Below are 17,761 nucleotides of genomic sequence, written 5' to 3' on the forward strand. Positions count from 1 at the left end.
TAGACCCAGGTTTCCTATCTTTTGTGTCACATGCACCTACTCACTCACCTACTTATTTTCCATTTCAGTGAAATTCTGTCCAGCTCTTCCTGACGCAAGCTCGTCTCCCACTTTTTCACATGAAAACCTTCACAGTTGTGTCTGTTTTCTATTTTCAGCCTGCACTGAAGGTAATGCTTTTGATCCACAAGCAGCCCACAAGCTGATGCAGCGCCCTTTATTCTCTTTTTTTCCCCCCAGTAATATAAAAGCTACTTTGTACAAATAGTGAGATGAGTAGATGTTACCTGTCAGTGACTTTTGTGCGGCTTAAGTATTTTTCATCTGCCATGTACCTCTACAACTTTTCTGGTTTGCACAGTATCATACAAGGGCCTGTTGGCAAAGGAGTTAAGAATGGTTTTCATCTTTTTGCTTTTTATTTCAGTTCCTCCAAGCTGTGTGCAAAATAAACTCAGAGTATGTGATGTGACATCTTTGCTTAGCGGCCACTGCCTCTGAAACAACCCAGACCCTCTCCAGATTTGCATTTACTTTAAATTAATAAGCTTTTAGTGAGGCAGGGCCATTTATTTGTCCTCATGACAAACAAAGAGGTGAATGCACCCAATGCTGAGTAGCTCTGGATAAAATGGGATTAAGTGCAAGGAAAATAGAGAATATAGAGCATGTCCCACTCAATGCACGCCCCAGCCGTGCTGCCAGTGCCCCCCAGCACAGAGCAGGACAGGAGTCAGACCTGGGCTGGTTTATAAACAACATCCATCTCTAACACACATCTCTCTTCTGTAAATTTACAGAATCTACACAAGAGCCAAATGTGATGCTGAGCTTCCTTCCATTGGGGCTGGGCCTGTTCTGGTCCCACACAGCAACAGGGCCTGTTCTGGTCCCACACAGACCTGGAATAACATGGGTCAGAAAATCTCACACTGGTTTAGGTGGGAAGGGACTTCAAATCATCCCATTCCACCCAGTGCCATGGCAGGGACACCTCTCACTGTCCCAGGTGCTCCCAACCCCAATGTCCAGCCTGGCCTTGGGCACTGCCAGGGATCCAGGGGCAGCCACAGCTGCTCTGGGAATTCCATCCTAGGCCCTCCTCACCCTCACAGCCAAGAATCCCTTCCCAACATCCCATCTGAATCTACCCATTGTCAGCTTAAAGCATTCCCTGGGTCCTGTCCCTCCATCCCTGTCCCCAGTCCTTGTGCAGCTCTGCTGGAGCCCCTTCAGGCCCTGCCAGGGGCTCTGAGGTGTCCTTGGAGCCTTCTCCTCCCCCAGGTGAGCTCTTCCAGCCTCAGCCTGTCCTCACAGGAGAGGCTCCAGGATTCCATCAGTCACCAGGTGCTCGAGGACTGACACAGCCCCACAAAAGAGCCCCACAACAGCCCAGTGATGCTGTGGGGTGTCCATTTCCATCCCAGACTGGAGCTCTGTCTCCTCACACTGTCCCCAAACACCCCTCATGTCCCCCCCTGCACTTACTGCTGAGCTATGAAAATTACAGAGGTGGGGGAGTAAAAAAATATTAAATTAAATTATCCTTGTGTTACCTTTCCAACGAAAAAGTGACTCAAAATTGAAAGTCACATCCTGTCCTCATTTTCCTCTGCAGCAAAACACCCAAAGCACTGGAATAACCTTTGGATTGAAGAGAACCATGGAACAGAGCAATCTTTCTGCAAACTGAAATCAGCTAATGGCAGTGCTCCGTGCCACAGGCAATGCCCTGGAAGCCAGGAAGGACATCCTTTATCCATTTCCCTCCTCATTTCCTTCAGCTTCCTCAGTTCAGCTCTCACTTTGTGGCATCCATGGCCTGGCTGTGGAGGAAGGGATTTACACCTGGCAGCACCAGCACTCCTTTACTGGGATTGTGGCCATTTCTGGTACCCCCAGAGCCTGCACTGCTCCCAGGGGCCCAGCAGGTGTAAAGAGCTTTTTCCCCCACCACCAGGGGCTTTTCTCTCCTTTGGGATGATTCTTCTGCCATCTCCAAAAAAATTCCAACCAGAATTTTTTAATCCAAAATTCCCAAGCTTACATATTGTATTAGCAGGGCACCTGACGTGCAGGAGGAATGATGAGGAGGAATCCATGATATCACAAGGCTAATTAATTACTTTATTATTTACTATAGTATATATTTTATACTCTATTATTATTATAGTATATATTTTATACTATATAATTATACTATAGTATATATATTTTATACTATATAATTATAGTATATATTTGATACTATATTATATATAATATATATAATAAAATATATATTTATGTGTGTTATGTATAAATATATGTTTATTAAATATATATAAAATGTATAAAAATATACATATTTTATACTACATTATTATTAGAGCATATATTCTATACTATATTACACTACATTACTCTACATCTAAACTGAACCTACCCAAGCACTCAACTGAACAAGATCTTGTGACTGCCTCCTGACCAACAGCTTTCATAGATTGGTCAAGAAAAGAAAACACTCACACCAGAATCCAATCAAGCAAATTCCTTCAGGTAAACAATCTTCCACAGTGCATTCCACTTGTATACAAACACAGGCACAGCAAATGAGATAAGGATTTTGATCATTCTCTTCTCTCATTGCTTCTCTCAGGTTCAGAGAATGTGAATCCCACACTTACACACTAAGAGAGGAGGACCAAGTCTTGTCCTTCAAGCTGGAATTTAGGAACTTTAGGAAGTTATGGAAGTGAAAAAGGGTAAGTTTATGAAGTTTATGGAAGTGAAACAGGATAAGAATTGGAAGCTGCCCACAAACACAGCACCCACAACCAGGCAAGGGAAGGATTTTACCACAGTTCAGTAAGAAAAGATATTAAGATCAGTTTGCATTTTTATCAGCAAACTTTACTCAAGAGTCCTCCTGAAATCCAGTGCTCAGAGGTGAGATGTGACTGCACAGAGGAATATTACAAAGAACACAATGACTTGCAGGCTGGAGCAAGGGGTTAAACCCAGGAGGGTTGTACCCTTAGGGATCATCAGGATTTCTGCTCCAACCACTGCTCCTCAAAGCAGGCAACACCAGAATGACCCACCCATGGTACTGGGGATAACACTGACAATGCTGCATCAAAAGAGGTGTTTGCAGGGAGCACCAGAGATCCAGGCTAATCCTGAGAGCTGGAGAGAGAAGCACTTCTGGAGTGCTGGGGGCATTTTCCTCACCTGCACTCACAAGAGATGAATTGAGCCTGGAGCTGGTGGCTTGGAAAGGCTGCCAGGGAGAGCAGGGAAGTGGAAAGTCTGAATTACAAGAAGGGAACTAGAAGAATTATTTTACATAATGTAGAAAACCAAAGGTGACAGGACCCCGATTGTCCCTTAGCTCTCTATGCCTTTTGGTATTTATCTTGCCAGTGCTGATACATTTAGAGATGGCAGGAGTATAAAGTGCCTACACATAAAGTGAGATAGGATTCCAATCTAGAATTGCACAGAGGATCACATCCAGCCCTTGTCCCTCAAGGAAAGCAAAAAGAAAAGGAAAAACAACTTGCTTTAAATGGAAATTGTCAGCATTAGGGGTCAGATCATATCATGCCAAAAGAAGTGTCAGTTATCCAACTCTGTGGCCAAGGTCTGGAGATGTGTAATTCCAGTCCTCTATTTCACTCCACCTTCCAGCAAAAGCCAAAGCTTTACCCAAGCTAAACATTATCCAGGCACAGGCCTTGCTGAAACCACCTAAAACGGTGCCTGTTGTGCCTGAGACAGGAAAAACAAATTGGTACTTCATAAAATCCCAGAATTGCAAAGTGGTTTGGGTTGGAAGGGACCATAAAGCTCAGCCCATTCCATCCCGGCCATGGACAGGGAACATTCCACTGCCCCAGGCTGCTCCAGCCTGGCCTTGGACACTTCCAGGGATGGGAATCCACAACCTCCCTGGGCACTAACACAAAAAAAAATACAAAATGTAAATATATCTCATAATAAATGTGCAAATGCTAGAAAATAAACCAGTACCAGATTTCTAGTGCATAATGGTTAAACAAAGCCATTTGGGCTGAGACTCACACGGGGTCAAAGAAGCAACGGCTTAAATTTTACATCAAAATTTTGATGTAATTTTACCTCCACCAGCTGAGGACACAGACACCCTCTCAAAAGAAAGGACAAAAATCACCACATTGATAAGGTGCTTCCCATTATCCCACTTCCAGCACTTCCACAGCCTCATCAAAGGCAGCACAACACCAGACTCTGCCCTCCTTTATTTATAAGCACAAAAGCCTGGGCAAGATTTGACTATGCATAAGTAAAACTCTTATCTCTTGCAGTGAAGTTTTTATTAGTTCAAAATCATGAATTATTTTCCCAGCTAACCTTTGCTCCTCTAAAGGGTACATTGATTATTTCTACAAAACCCAGGAAAATTAGTCCTTTCATGGCCTGCTTGGAAAATAAGACTTAAAAAAAGAGGAAAAACTACACACAAAGTTTTACTTGTTTTCTCCCTTCTCCCAAACCCAAGACCTCAGGCATTTAAGCACAAGTAATCCTTGGAAAGCAGCTAATTCCATGGATCTTCTTGAGCTGGAATTTTGCCTTTTTTTCACGCTGCAAAAATTACAACTTGTGTACAAAAATTTTTCAAACACGAGAAGTCAGCAAAGGTCTTTGACGAGCCTGAGAGGAGGCAGCAGCAAGATGACTCCATGCATTTCTGAATTTAATTTTCTGTTCTTTTGGCTTCCAATGGAAAAAGATCCTGTCTCCAGCCTGATGGGTCTGTGCAGATGAAGCTCTGCAGCATCCCCAGGCAGCTCCGGGATGAGGAATGGAGGGTTGAGATTCCCTGATCCCCATTAACTGAACAGCATCAAAAACATGGCTTTCAATATTTGGGGTTTATAATTCTCAGATCTACCTCCTGTCATCACTTGCTCACGCACAGTCACTCCTTTCCTGAGTCTGATTCTGCTGACGAAATAATCAGTGACAGGGAACAGCCCTCTGCCCCCTCCCCCATGAAATCCCATAAAATGCCTGGAATATGTCATGTGTTCAACATCTCAATGTGGACACAGCAAAAAAAGCTGAAATCTGGAGGTGACTTTGCTGCTCTGCTCCACCAAATTCTCTGTGGTGTCACTGCCCCAGCAGCTGAACAAACTGATGACACAGAGAAAGACAAAAAATAGAGAAGTGGGGGGGACAAGAAAAGAAAAACTAAAATGTTCCTTGTGGGACATACCCCCTAAGCAGTTGGATCATCTTAATCTTCAAGCTTCTGTAATACAACTGTTGGAAGGCTCCAAGTCTGAGCACAATAAAGTGCTTTATTCGGGGAACCATATGACTCCATCAGTCATTCAAGCACATGTTTGGCACAGATTGAAAGTGAAAAGCATAGCTAAGGCAAATATTTCAAAACTCAACTTGTCTTCCTAACACACATGGTTTATATATTGGTGTAATATCTATATAACTTTTCAGTTCTCATCTAGAGTAATGTCATGGCTGAAGTACAAAACGATGGCTCTGCACCGGGCGTTCCTCAGCAGATAACACATGCCAAAAAGCCATTTAGTAGAAAATTAAAAGGGAGCTATCACACTTGACAGGTCCAAAAAAAACACCCCTAAAAACAAAACAAAACAAAACACCAAAAACTTAAAAAAAAACCCCAAACTTAAAAAAAAACCAAAAAAACCAAAAAAAAACCAAAAACAAAACAACTGATAAAAATGGCTTTGCTCCTTCTAATTCCTGAAAATCTATTTCTCCAATCAGGATGCTGCACCATCCCTCACTGGAGAGCTGCAACAAAGCCTGGCCAGGCAGCTCCTTCCTCCTCGAGTGCCTGAGATGTGTCTGCCCTGTTTGCAGATGAAATATTGCTCATCACAGAGCAACTCCTGCTGATGCAAATGCGATTAAAGCAATCTGGGCAGAGCACAGTGTGATTAAAGCCTAAGTAATGGCAGAAGGATTTGGGCCCTCATTATACAAAATACATATTGAAATGCAGTCAAGGAGAGAAGCCAGTATATCTCAATATCCTCCCTGTTCTGCAGAACAGAATGTGACAAGTGGAGTTGGGAGAACAACATTTGCCATTGACTGCAGGAGGGGGCAGGGAGCCTGCAGAACGTTTCAAATAACCCAAACCCAGCTTTATGATGTGTATAGAATATGTACAGGGATATATTTGGGAAACAGCTGTCCAGCCTCATTTGGGATGCTGTTATGTTTGACTGAGGAATTACTATTCAGGACCAGTCCAAAGACAGAGTTGTCTTTTTTTTTCTTTTTTTTTTTTTTTTCCCTAGAAGAGAACATTTCAAAATAGAGAGAAATAAAGCAGTGAAGCCCTGAAGGAAAGGGCATTCCAGCACAGTGGGTCATGGGGAGGACTGAGAGGTTCCCCCATGGAAGAGCTCAGGGCTTGGGAGTTCACAGAAGAGGGCAAGCCAGAAATGCAAGATTCCAACCCAAAGGAGCTTTGGAAAGTCCATGACACAGCAGCTTAGAAGAACTTCTGTCCTCTTGCTGTAAATCCTGTTTTCCTGCCTCTTTTCCAAGCCCTGATCCACACCATATCAACTGGCCCAGCCCTTTCCTCTTCCAAAAACAGGCAGGACAGGGCTAATAATGGATGAAAATCCTCAAGGGTTGCACTGTGCCTTTCCCATAGGTATTCCCAGGCTGCCAGAGTGAAGGATGGGGCATCTCAACACTGGGACACGTCTGCTTGTTCCTAAATTGCTTCTTCTTCCCCAAAGAGCCCCACAGATCTTTGTTTTCTATGATGAACTCAGCTTTGCACCCTTCTGTACCAGCCAAAAACACTTTCTGAGGCACAGAAATAATAACCTGTGCTTTACAAGCACAGGAATCCACCCAGCTCCAAGGGCAGAGAAAAAGGTACTAAATATATCTTCACTTCTCAGCAATGAGTCCACATAATTACGTGAAAATCCAGGTCCAGTGCTCCTCTCCAACTCCTCCCCTCCAAAGCCTCATGAAAGGCTACTTTCACTGAGTGAACTTCAAATTACTCTCCAAAATACAATTTCCTCTTGCTCTTTCAAAAGGTACACTGCAATCCCTCTCTGCAGTGATTTACTAACCTGCCTCAGTGAGGGCAAGGAATCCTCACGCAGTGAAATGAGGGATGTTGCTGGCTGTGCACAACCTGCACAGAAAGGAATCCTCACACAGTGAAATGAGGGATGTTCCTGGCTGTGCACAACCTGCAAGGGCAAGGAATCCTCTCACAGTGAAATGAGGGATGTTCCTGGCTGTGCACAACCTGCAAGGGCAAGGAATCCTCACACAGTGAAATGAGGGATGTTCCTGGCTGTGTACAACCTGCACAGAAAGGAATCAGTGAAATGAGGGATGTTCCTGGCTGTGCACAACCTGCACAGAAAGGAATCCTCTCACAGCGAAATGAGGGATGTTCCTGGCTGTGCACAACCAGCACAGAAAGGAATCCTCTCACAGTGAAATGAGGGATGTTCCTGGCTCTGTACAACCTGCACAGAAAGGAATCCTCTCACAGTGAAATGAGGGATATCCCTGGCTGTGCACAACCTGCACAGAAAGGAATCCTCACACGGTGAAATGAGGGATGTTCCTGGCTGTGTACAACCTGCAAGGGCAAGGAATCCTCACACGGTGAAATGAGGGATGCTCCTGGCTGTGCACAACCTGCACAGAAAGGAATCAGTGAAATGAGGGATGTTCCTGGCTGTGCACAACCTGCACAGAAAGGAATCCTCACACGGTGAAATGAGGGATGTTCCTGGCTGTGTACAACCTGCACAGAAAGGAATCCTCACACAGTGAAATGAGGGATGTTCCTTGCTGTGTACAACCTGCAAGGGCAAGGAATCCTCACACAGTGAAATGAGGGATGTTCCTGGCTGTGTACAACCTGCACAGAAAGGAATCCTCACCCAGTGAAATGAGGGATGTTCCTGGCTGTGCACAACCTGCACAGAAAGGAATCCTCTCACAGTGAAATGAGGGATGTTCCTGGCTGGGTACAACCTGCACCGAAAAGCACCAAGGAGTGGGAGCTGTGCTCCTCACAGGCACAGAGCATTGTAGCATTCATATTGTCTGGAAAATCCCTTCACCCAGGATTTTGCTCCTGGGAAGCTTAGAAAACTCAGAGAAAAAGGAAAACAATATTATCTGATTTGCTTCTCCTGTGTTGTGCTCATGTGCAATGTGTTTGGAGATTGTTTACCCACAGATGGTTTCATTGGTTTCATGTGAATTGTTTTCACTCTTTTGGCCAATCAGGGCCAAGCTGTGTCAGGACTCTGGAAAGAGTCACAAGTTTTCATTATTATCTTTTTAGCCTTCTGTCTGTATCCTTTCTGTATTCTTTAGTATAGTTTAGTATAGCATTCTTTAATATAATATAGTATCTAGTATCTAATATAGTATTTAATATAGTAATATATTCTTTAATATCATATAGTATATATAAAATAATAAATTAGCCTTCTAAGAACATGGAGTCAGATTCATCATTCCTTCCTCATCTGGGGAACCCCACAAATACAACAAATCATTCCTTCAGATTTCTCTGGGGAACACAGCACACCCAGCTGGGGTGAACTGCAGTGTTAATTTAGCTGGGCAGGCAGGGGATGTGATTTGTGGTTCTTACCCAAGCCTAGAAAAGGAGCTGCTGGGCTGAGGAGTTTATGTGCAGGAGTTTTTATATCCATCAGGATTTTGTATCCATCAGGAGTTCCTGTTTGGGTGGGGAATACCTGATCCTCACATCACACAGCAGCAGGCAGAGGAAAATGAGCTGCACCTGCTCCAGCACAAGCTGTCACTGAATCTCCCTTCTGGTTTTTAAAACATGAAAAGATAACCTGGAGTTAGTTAATGTTCTTGAAGCCACCTCTGCTGCTCAGAATTATGAGTGTGACCTTGCAGAAAGTGTCACCGTGAGCCCTGGGTCGCTCTGTAACTCCTGACTTTCACACATTCCACCAGCAATGAGATACAGGAGCAAAGAACATTTATTTTTATGGTTTGTTCAGGGCAGGATATCTCTCCCCAGGTCACTACGACAGCTCTGCTCATCTGCTCTGGTGCTGCAGAAAGGATTTTAAATGCCAGCACAGGACATGAGCACTGGGCTGTACAAAGGAGTCAGGTCCATGGAGGGGAGGGAATTTATCCCAAAAGAGGGTCAAGCATAGAAACAAGGAACACACAGCATGCAGAGCAAATAGCTCCTACTTCCTGAAGTGTCAAGATTTAAACTAAAAGAGGAGAGATCTGGTTGGATATCAGGAAGAATTTCCTCTCTGTGAGGGTGGAGAAGGGCTGGGATGGAATCCCCAGAGCAGCTGTGGCTGCCCCTGGATCCCTGGCAGCGCCCAAGGCCAGGTTGGACATTGGGGCTGGAGCCCCTGGGACAGTGGGAGGTGTCCCTGCCATGGCAGGGGTGGCACTGGGTGGGATTTAAGGTCCCTTCCCACCCAAACCATTCTGGGATTTCTTCTGCAATGATCCCATATTTCACCTTGGTGTTCACCCAAAGTGTGTCTGTGCCCTACTCAGGAGATGAAGAAATAAATCCTCATTCTTTTGGGGTGCTCACCTCATGCACCAATGCCCACATCAAAATGCAAGAATATATTTTAACCTGGAGATCCTTTAGTGATCTCCAGCTCCAAAAGGAACACGGCTGAGGTGCTGTGTCCATCCCTGGTGCTCCAGAGGGATCCATGAATTTATTCCCAACTCCCTCTATCATCACAGTGCTCTCAGTGGCAGAAAAGGAATGGAATATGAACTTCAATAATATGGACTGAATTATCCTCCTCACGTCTCCTAACTGTTGAAGTAGCAATGGATCTCCAGCACAGACCATCACTGCATCAGCGCTGCTGGATAAAAACTGCTCATGCTCAGCTCCATTCCTGAGCAGGCCCATATGATCCCCTTACTAAATGATAAAGTCCAGATTTTGTAATTTTTAAATTTGTTTTTGCATAACTATAGCAAAACAATCCCATAAATACTTGAATTTGTTGAAGTTTGTATCTTCATGTATTCTTTCAGAGGTAAACAGTCACACATGAGGTTTATCTTTCAGCTGCTTGCAGGATTAGAACACATTTGAAAGAAGAAGAAAACAGCAAAATTTCACCATTGTCAGAGGAAGATTTTTCACTTAATGCATATAATATATACTATTTAAATAAATTCCCATGGGCTGACACAGTTCTTCTTAAAAAAATACCCCAAAATAAATGAGTAAAAGATACTTTTGTGCCAAATTCTGCATCCAGCTTTTTCTGCCTTGATGTGCATTATCCAGCATGGCTAACAGGCCATGACACATTTCACTTCTTGCCTTATTACATCATAGATTTGGGACAAGAAAGAATTTGTTCTCCTAATCACTGCTTTTAGCAAGCTGACCTTGTGAAAGGACAATTTCCTGCCTCCAAACTCTTGCTTATCCTAGCTCCAGGTCATGGAAAGCAGCAAAGTCATTTGTATGGGGTGTAAAGTATTAGTGGAACAACCTGAAGGGATTAAACAGATTAATTTCTGATTAGATTATGCAGTTCAAGTCACTTGATACCAACTTAGTCTCAAAATCCAGCCTGAACTCTAAAAAGAGAAGGGTCAACATGCTGGAGCAAGGCTTTACTAAGAAACAATCCCTTTCTCTTAGTTAGTGGGGTGGCAAAAAGATAAAAATTGAATACATTAGAAGCACTTTGCTCTGTTTTAAGCAGAAATAAAAGGGATTGAGCTCTCGGACTGCACTGCCCTATGAGGAATCAACTGCTGCCCTCAAACTGTGGAGTTTTAATTTACTGGCTCATAGATCTGCCCTGGAGACTGAGCAGGACCTAGGAGAAGCCTGTGCAGGTGTGATTCGGGGATGGAGCACGCCAGGACTGTGCAGATGATGTGCTTTTGTCCAGGGAGAAATCTGAGGAGCTGCTTGAAATACAAGTGCAAAGTGCAGGCTGTGGGGAGAGCGAGATCCAGCGTGAGGTGCAGTAAAACATAAGGGGTTGTAGAGGAAGGAAAGTCACCAGAAAAAGGGGTTAAATTAAAAATCCCTGCAACATGGGCAGGCTGGCATGCTAAGCAGGATGGGATGGTGTGAGGCAGAGCTGGGGACAGCCTGCTGGCGTGGCAGGGCCTGGCTGGGCATCCTGACAGCATTCCAGATTTCCAAACACCTTAAAAATGTCCATGCCTGCATTACTGCAGCTCTCACAGCACAAGTGAGGAGAAACCCACCCCAAGAGCCCAGCAAGGCAGCTCAGGGCTCACCCTTCACTCTGCCACAGCACAAAGGGAGGCTCAGGAACACAAAAACTCCAGAGCCCAGCTGGACTCCTTGGCCAGGCTGCCCTGGCAGTGCCAGATCTGCTGGAAGCACCAGGGATAAATTGTCAGGAGGAGGAGATGTGAGGTGTGGAGAAAGCTGGGGGAGGAACAAATAAACCTTTACATGATGTGCAAAGCCAGGGCACCACAGGGAATATTTCTGTGTCTGCTCTGGGGTGCCCTGACCGCCAGGGAGCCCTGACTGTGACCCTCATCCATGGAGAAAGCTTCCTGGACTTCAAGATAGACTGGAATCCACAAAATAGAAATAGATTAGATAGAAAAATAGAAACAGATTACAGAGTAATCTAGTGTAGGTGTGTCACTTGGTGAGAAATTGAGGTTTTGGGGTTTTTAGTATGTTGCGGATGGAAGCAAGGTGGTGGGCACAGGGTGTCATCCTGGGCTTCTTCTTCATCCTTCTCCATGGGTTTGGGTGGCATTTTGTAATTGGGCAGAAAAGTCCCCACTGGGGGCTCTCTGGGTTCAGTTATTGGGTTAAAAGGGAAAATAATCCAGGTGTCAGCTCTTAATTGGATAGTTTAGTCTTAAAAGACCTTGGAACAAGAGATTGTTGGCCATTTTGTGCCTTCTAATGAAAAGCTGCCCAACTCACAGCAGTGAGACTGTTTTACTGATAAGAAATAATAAACACCTGAGTGTGAACATGAACTACTGTCTCAAATGCCTTGAATCCAGACCCAGAGAAACCCACAACTGGAACCACAACAACATGAGTTGAGCCCTTTTAGAACAGAATTTCATGATCATGGGTGGTGAGTCTTGGTGGGAATAACAGATAAATGGATATCTTCAGTGGGGTAAACAGATAAACACAGCCCTGGGCTGCTGCAGTCACCCTCAGGCCATCAGAGAAATCCCCCAGGATGCAAAACCACCCAAAACACAGACTGGCAACCACGAGTTCAAGGATGCTCTTTGTATCTGGATCAGGACCTTTCCAAAAATCACAAGCACAGCAAGAGATGCTCCTTCCTTCCTTCCTTTTCCTTCCTTTCTTCCTTCCTTTTCCTTCCTTTCTTCCTTCCTTTTCCTTCCTTCCTTCCTTTTCCTTCCTTCCTTCCTTCCTTTTCCTTCCTTCCTTCCTTTTCCTTCCTTCCTTCCTTTTCCTTCCTTTTCCTTCCTTCCTTTTCCTTCCTTCCTTTTCCTTCCTTCCTTGTCCAAGGGAGCAGCAGTGAAGCACCTGCAGCTCCCCAGAGAGCTGGAGGGGAAGGATGCAGACACTGCTGAAGAGTGGCAGTGAAATCCCTCTGCTGGGGGATTGGCATGGATCTCTGGAGCCCCACGGCCAGGGACAGCTCATGCCAGGCTGTCTGAAGGGGATAATCACCAGGCAAAGAGGGGGTGATTACACACACACCAGAAATATCTGCCACAAATGCTGGTGCAGTTTGAGAGAAGACAGGATTTAAAAATGAGCTCTGAAACACAGAGGGTGATGGAGAAATCAGGTTTAGAGCACAAGACAAAGCAACATCTCTTCTCCTGCAATTTATTTCCATTAGAACCAAGGAAGCTGCAATCAGTAGCAAATTAACATCTAGACAAAAGTGATTTTAACTGAAGGTAAAAAATTTTGGGTTGCAGTTTTATGATTTGCATTTTTTCATGCCCAGAGCAGCTGTGGCTCTTCTATCCCTGGGAGTGTCCAAGGCCAGGCTGGACAGGACTTGGAGCCACCTGGGATGGTGGAAAGCGTTCTGCCCATGGCAGGGGGTGAAATAAAATGGTTTTTAAGGTACCTTCCAACCCAAACCATTCTGTCATTCTAAGAGTAATTTTTTTCCTGCTGTTTTCCCAGCTAACACACAATATTTAAAAGAAATTCAAAAGTTTGTGGACGTACACACAATCTCTAATTTGGACTTCATCCACAGCATCACTTTGTCTGCCCTGCAGGAATAGGACAGCCTTGAGCACAAAAACCTTGTACAGGTGTAGATTTTGAGGTATTTGACTGGGACTGGAAGATCAGATCTTATCCTTTATATCCCACTCTACAAGGGCAACAAAGTTATTTGGCCTGGTTGAGTTTTCCTTTTTGTCCATGAGGTCCTTTAAGCAGAAACCCAGCACAAGATTGAAAACTAAGAGGGCAATTGTAAAACCACAAAGAAATGGAAAGAAAACATACTAAAAGCAAGCAACGAGGCTACTTTGAAGTTGTCTAGCCCACAACCTGATAATTTCTATTTAACAACAGAGCTGTCACTCAGGCAGACACACATTATTGCCATGTTTCAAACCCAGGTCTCAAGGCCTATCATAACTCCAACTTGTGTTAATCACTAAGCAGGAGTTTATGTAAAAATCAGGATGTCCTGCAGGGCTCCAGAACGCCCAGTGAGAGCCATTCCAGCCCAGCCAGGAGCCCCTGGTGTCACTGGGAGTGCCTGGAACTTCCAGCACCTCCGTGCCCAAGAAAGCAGCACAAGCTCTGGCAGGGCTGAAGCTGTGCTCTGCTTCCACAGGGAAAAATGTGGAATTAAGGCAGGGGATGCTCACTGAATATTCTGGGTGGAAAAGAGCAAATTACAGACATAGTACTGAAAGAAGAGGAGCAGGAAAATACAAGAAGGCAAATCCAAAGGCCAGCAACTACCACAGCTGCCCAAATGTAGACACCTAAAACCCATAAAGACACCTAAAGACAGCGTGGAGATGAGCAGCTGGCACAAACTTTACACAGAGCTTAAATCATGGGTGTGAGTGTAACCTTAGAGCTTCACTTGGCTCTGAGGGAATTCTGAGCACCAGGAACCAGATTTCCACCCCCTCTTCCCCTTCTGCTCACTCCTCTGTGTGCCAGGCCCAAGTCACCCACACTTTGCCCTCCTGGTATTGTAGGGACAAACACTTTGAAGTGTTTTACCTCAGATTTTCCCCACTGCAAGTGAACTTCCACACCATGGAGGGGCTGGCCAGCCAGTTCCATACTCAGAGAAAGGAGCCATGCTCCCATCCAAACCATCCCTCCCTTTCCCCACAAAAAGGGAACGGCCCCAGGGCACCTATTTCCCTTCATTTGCAGGGAATTTCTGCAGCCTTTACCCCAAACCCACTGATTTGGTGCAAATACAAATGCTGGCAAAAGGAAATCAAGACCCCTCTCAAAGGCAGAGCTTCAACTCCTGTTAATCCATTAAGATAAATTCCAGGTGCTTGATCAAAGGCAACACCTTGTCCTTTTCCCCCCTGGGATTTCCATGTGCTAAACTATCTCCCCATCTTTTCTCTTAGCAAGTTCAGAGGCAAAGTCCCAGTGAAAGTCGTTGTCAATACGTTTGAAGATAAGCAAATATTTGCAAAGCTTCAAGTTACAATGGGGAAAAAAAAAAAAAGACAAAAAAAGCCCAAACACAGGAGTTTTTAGTAACACTCAGGAACACAGGCACCCCTCGGGGCTGTTCAATGCATTCATAGAGGAGAATCTCTCTTCCTCTCTCACATACATATGCAGTCAGCTGCTGCTTAGCAAACACGAGAGGACCTGGGCGCTCTGAGGATTGCAGAACAAACCCCAAACTTGCTGTAGGAAGAGACAATCCCGTCCTAGGCTGTTCCCATCCATGGAACACGGACAGCACAGCGCTCCGCAGCTCAATCCCCGCCTGGAGCTCACTTTGAATGAACACAGCGGCGGCGAGAAAACTTTTACCCAGCCAGGACGCTTTTACCATCACTATTTGGCTTTTCCGCGCAATTTTCCCCAGCTGGAAACAGAGCCCGAACTCTGACAAGACTCCCAGAGCTTTGAATGCAGCCCCGGGGGCTGTTCGGAGGGGAATTTCCAACACCCCCTAAACACTCTCTGCCCGGGACCCCCGAATGAACATAACGGGGGATGGGACCGGGGATGGGGGTGCAGAGAAGGGAACACCAGGTTTGGGGGTGCAGAGAAGGGAGCAGCAGGTTTGGGGGGGGCAGAGGAGGTACAAACAGGTTTGGGGGTGCCGGGGATGACTCTCCGTGGATTTGGAGGGGCAGAAAAGGGAGCAGCAGGTTTGGGGGTGCCGGGGAATGGGGGTGCAGAGAAAGGAGCAGCACCTTTGGAAAGGTTTGGGGGTGCCGGGGCATGACACCCGGTGGATTTGGGGGTGCAAAGAAAGGAGCAGCACGTTTGGGGGTGCCAAGGCATGGGGGTGCAAAGAAAAGAGCAGCACCTTTGGGAAGGTTTGGGGGTGCACTAGAACAGAATCCGGCAGGTTTGGGGGTGCAGAGAAGGGAGAACAAGGTTTGAGGGTGCCAGGGGATGGGGGTGCAAAGAAGGAAGCTGCAGGTTTAGGGGTGCTGGGGCATGACACCTGGTGAATTTGGGGGTACAAAGAAAAGGAGCAGCAAGTTTGGGGTTGCAGAGAAGGAAGCAGCAAGTTTGGAGGTGCAGAAAAGGGAGCAGCAAGTTTGGGGGTGCCGGGGGATGGGGGTGCAAAGAAAGGAGCAGCAGGTTTGGGGGCACCGGGGGATGGCACCCGGCGGGTTCGGGGGTGCAGAGAAGGGAGCAGCAGGTTTGGGGGCGCCAGGGGGAAAGGAGCAGCAGGTTTGGGGGTGCCATGGCGGGTCTGGGGGTGCCGGGGGCTCGCAGAGCGGAGTTCTCCGGGGAATCTCCGCGGAGCCGCCCTGAGGAGCGGGAGCTCCGCGCTCCGCGTGTGCCCGGCCGGGACCTCCCGCCCCATGCCCGCCGCGGGGCGGGGGGAGCGGCGCTCAGAACCCATCTCCCTGCTGCTCGTCCGGCTAAAATGGAGCGGGATCCTGTCGGGGGAAGCCCCGGGGCTGTGTGTGACTTACCGCGGGGCGATGCGGAGAGCGGGCGGCCCGGGCCCAGCAGCAGCAGCAGCAGCGGCAGCAGCGCGGGGAGCCGGGCCCGGGGCAGCGCACGGGGGGAGCGCAGCTGCGCTGCCTGGAGGCGCTTTGACATCGCAGCCCAGACTGAGGGAGACAAACTTTCATCAGCTGGGGCTGGAGAGCAGCCCCATAATATACAGTTACCGAGAGGAGCGAGCTGGGACTCAGGATGTGAGAGATTTCCTGCATGCAGTTAACTCCAAAACCCCTCCTGCTCCTGCCTCAGCTGCTGATGAGCTGGGCTCGGCTGCTTAGGGGGAAGAAAAAAAAATAGGGGAGTTGGGGTTTTTTTTCTTTCTTCTTTATTTTTTTTCTCCCTTATTCAAATAGGTTTGTGTCGGTTATTTTGTATTTTTTTTTTGTTGTTGTTTTGGCAAGGACAAACTTAATCCTGCGCCCCTGGAACATCTGAGCCCCTCTGCAGGGTCCCAGCCTGGGGGGCTCCAGAGTCCCCCCTCATCCCTGACTTTTCCCTTTTTTCTTTTTTTTCCTGCCTGCCGCCTCTGGAAAGTCATCTGTGTACGTTACAGCTCAGGGGTTATTTATTGGTTTCATAATTATTTCAGACTTGTTTCTGGTGTTGGTTCTTATTTTATATTGTGGGGGTTTTAAAAGAAGGGGGGAAAAAAAAAGAAAACAAACAACAAAACACACCCACAGAGTTGCCAGATGCATTTTTTAAAATCTCCCTCATTCAAATTATTATTACTGACTGTCTGGGAGAATAACCAAATACAGATTATCTGCTCCTTAATGTACCACCAAAACACATGTAATGCCCACATGTTGCTGTGGAGGAGCAGAAAAAAAAAATAATCCAATCCTGAAGATCCTCACAGACTTTTATTGTGCTGTTTTTAGCTTTAATTTACTAAAACTCTTCCCAAATCTCACAGTTTGGATGTTGATACTGAGTTCTGCAGCTTGGCTCCATGTTCCTTGTGCACGAAACAGTTGGCAGAAGTGCTCTGAGATGTGTCTGAGGGCCAGCAGGCACAAGAGCCACACAATCCCACTGAAAAATGGTGTTTGGAAAGCTCAGATTTGAGGCTGTTCTGGAGCAGAGGATGCTGATTATTCCCAGCGATCCAGACTGTACTTTTCAGCAGCTCTGGGGATAAATGAGCCAGAAATTCCAGGGGGACAACAAATTCTGTGGCTCCCAAACTGGAGCCTGGCACGGTGCCCTGGCAGCATCCCTGAGCCATCCAGGGCTAACTGTGGTAATGCCAGGTCAGCCCAGCACAAGCTAACCTGGAAAAGGGCTGGGATCATGGACAATGTGCCCAGAGGGCTCTCACAAACTGCTGTGCTTCACACTTGAAAAGCACATTTCACCTCTTACCCTCTGCCCAAACCAGACCCACAGACTCACCTCAAATTGCTCAGAAATTTGAATTTTGTCTACACTTATGTCTCACCTCACATTTTCCTCATTGTGTGCATCCCCTCTCCTTGGGAGCAGTCAGGGATGAGCCTGTGTGCAACTTTCAATAGCCAAATGCTCAAT

At 46.2% G+C, this 17,761-nt stretch overlaps 1 protein-coding gene across 1 annotated transcript in view; it reads right to left on the reverse strand.

Moving 5' to 3' along the window:
- Positions 1 to 16,464, reverse strand: part of ADAM12 (ADAM metallopeptidase domain 12) — a 190,546-nt gene extending 174,082 nt beyond the window's left edge. The window contains exon 1 of the mRNA XM_074545384.1: positions 16,195 to 16,464. Within this exon, the coding sequence (XP_074401485.1) occupies positions 16,195 to 16,324 (130 nt within the window). The 5' untranslated portion in view covers positions 16,325 to 16,464. The remainder of the gene's footprint in view (positions 1 to 16,194) is intronic.
- Positions 16,465 to 17,761: the final 1,297 nt, after the last annotated feature.

This window comes from Zonotrichia albicollis, chromosome 7, assembly GCF_047830755.1.
Source record: "Zonotrichia albicollis isolate bZonAlb1 chromosome 7, bZonAlb1.hap1, whole genome shotgun sequence".
NCBI classification, from domain to species: domain Eukaryota; kingdom Metazoa; phylum Chordata; class Aves; order Passeriformes; family Passerellidae; genus Zonotrichia; species Zonotrichia albicollis.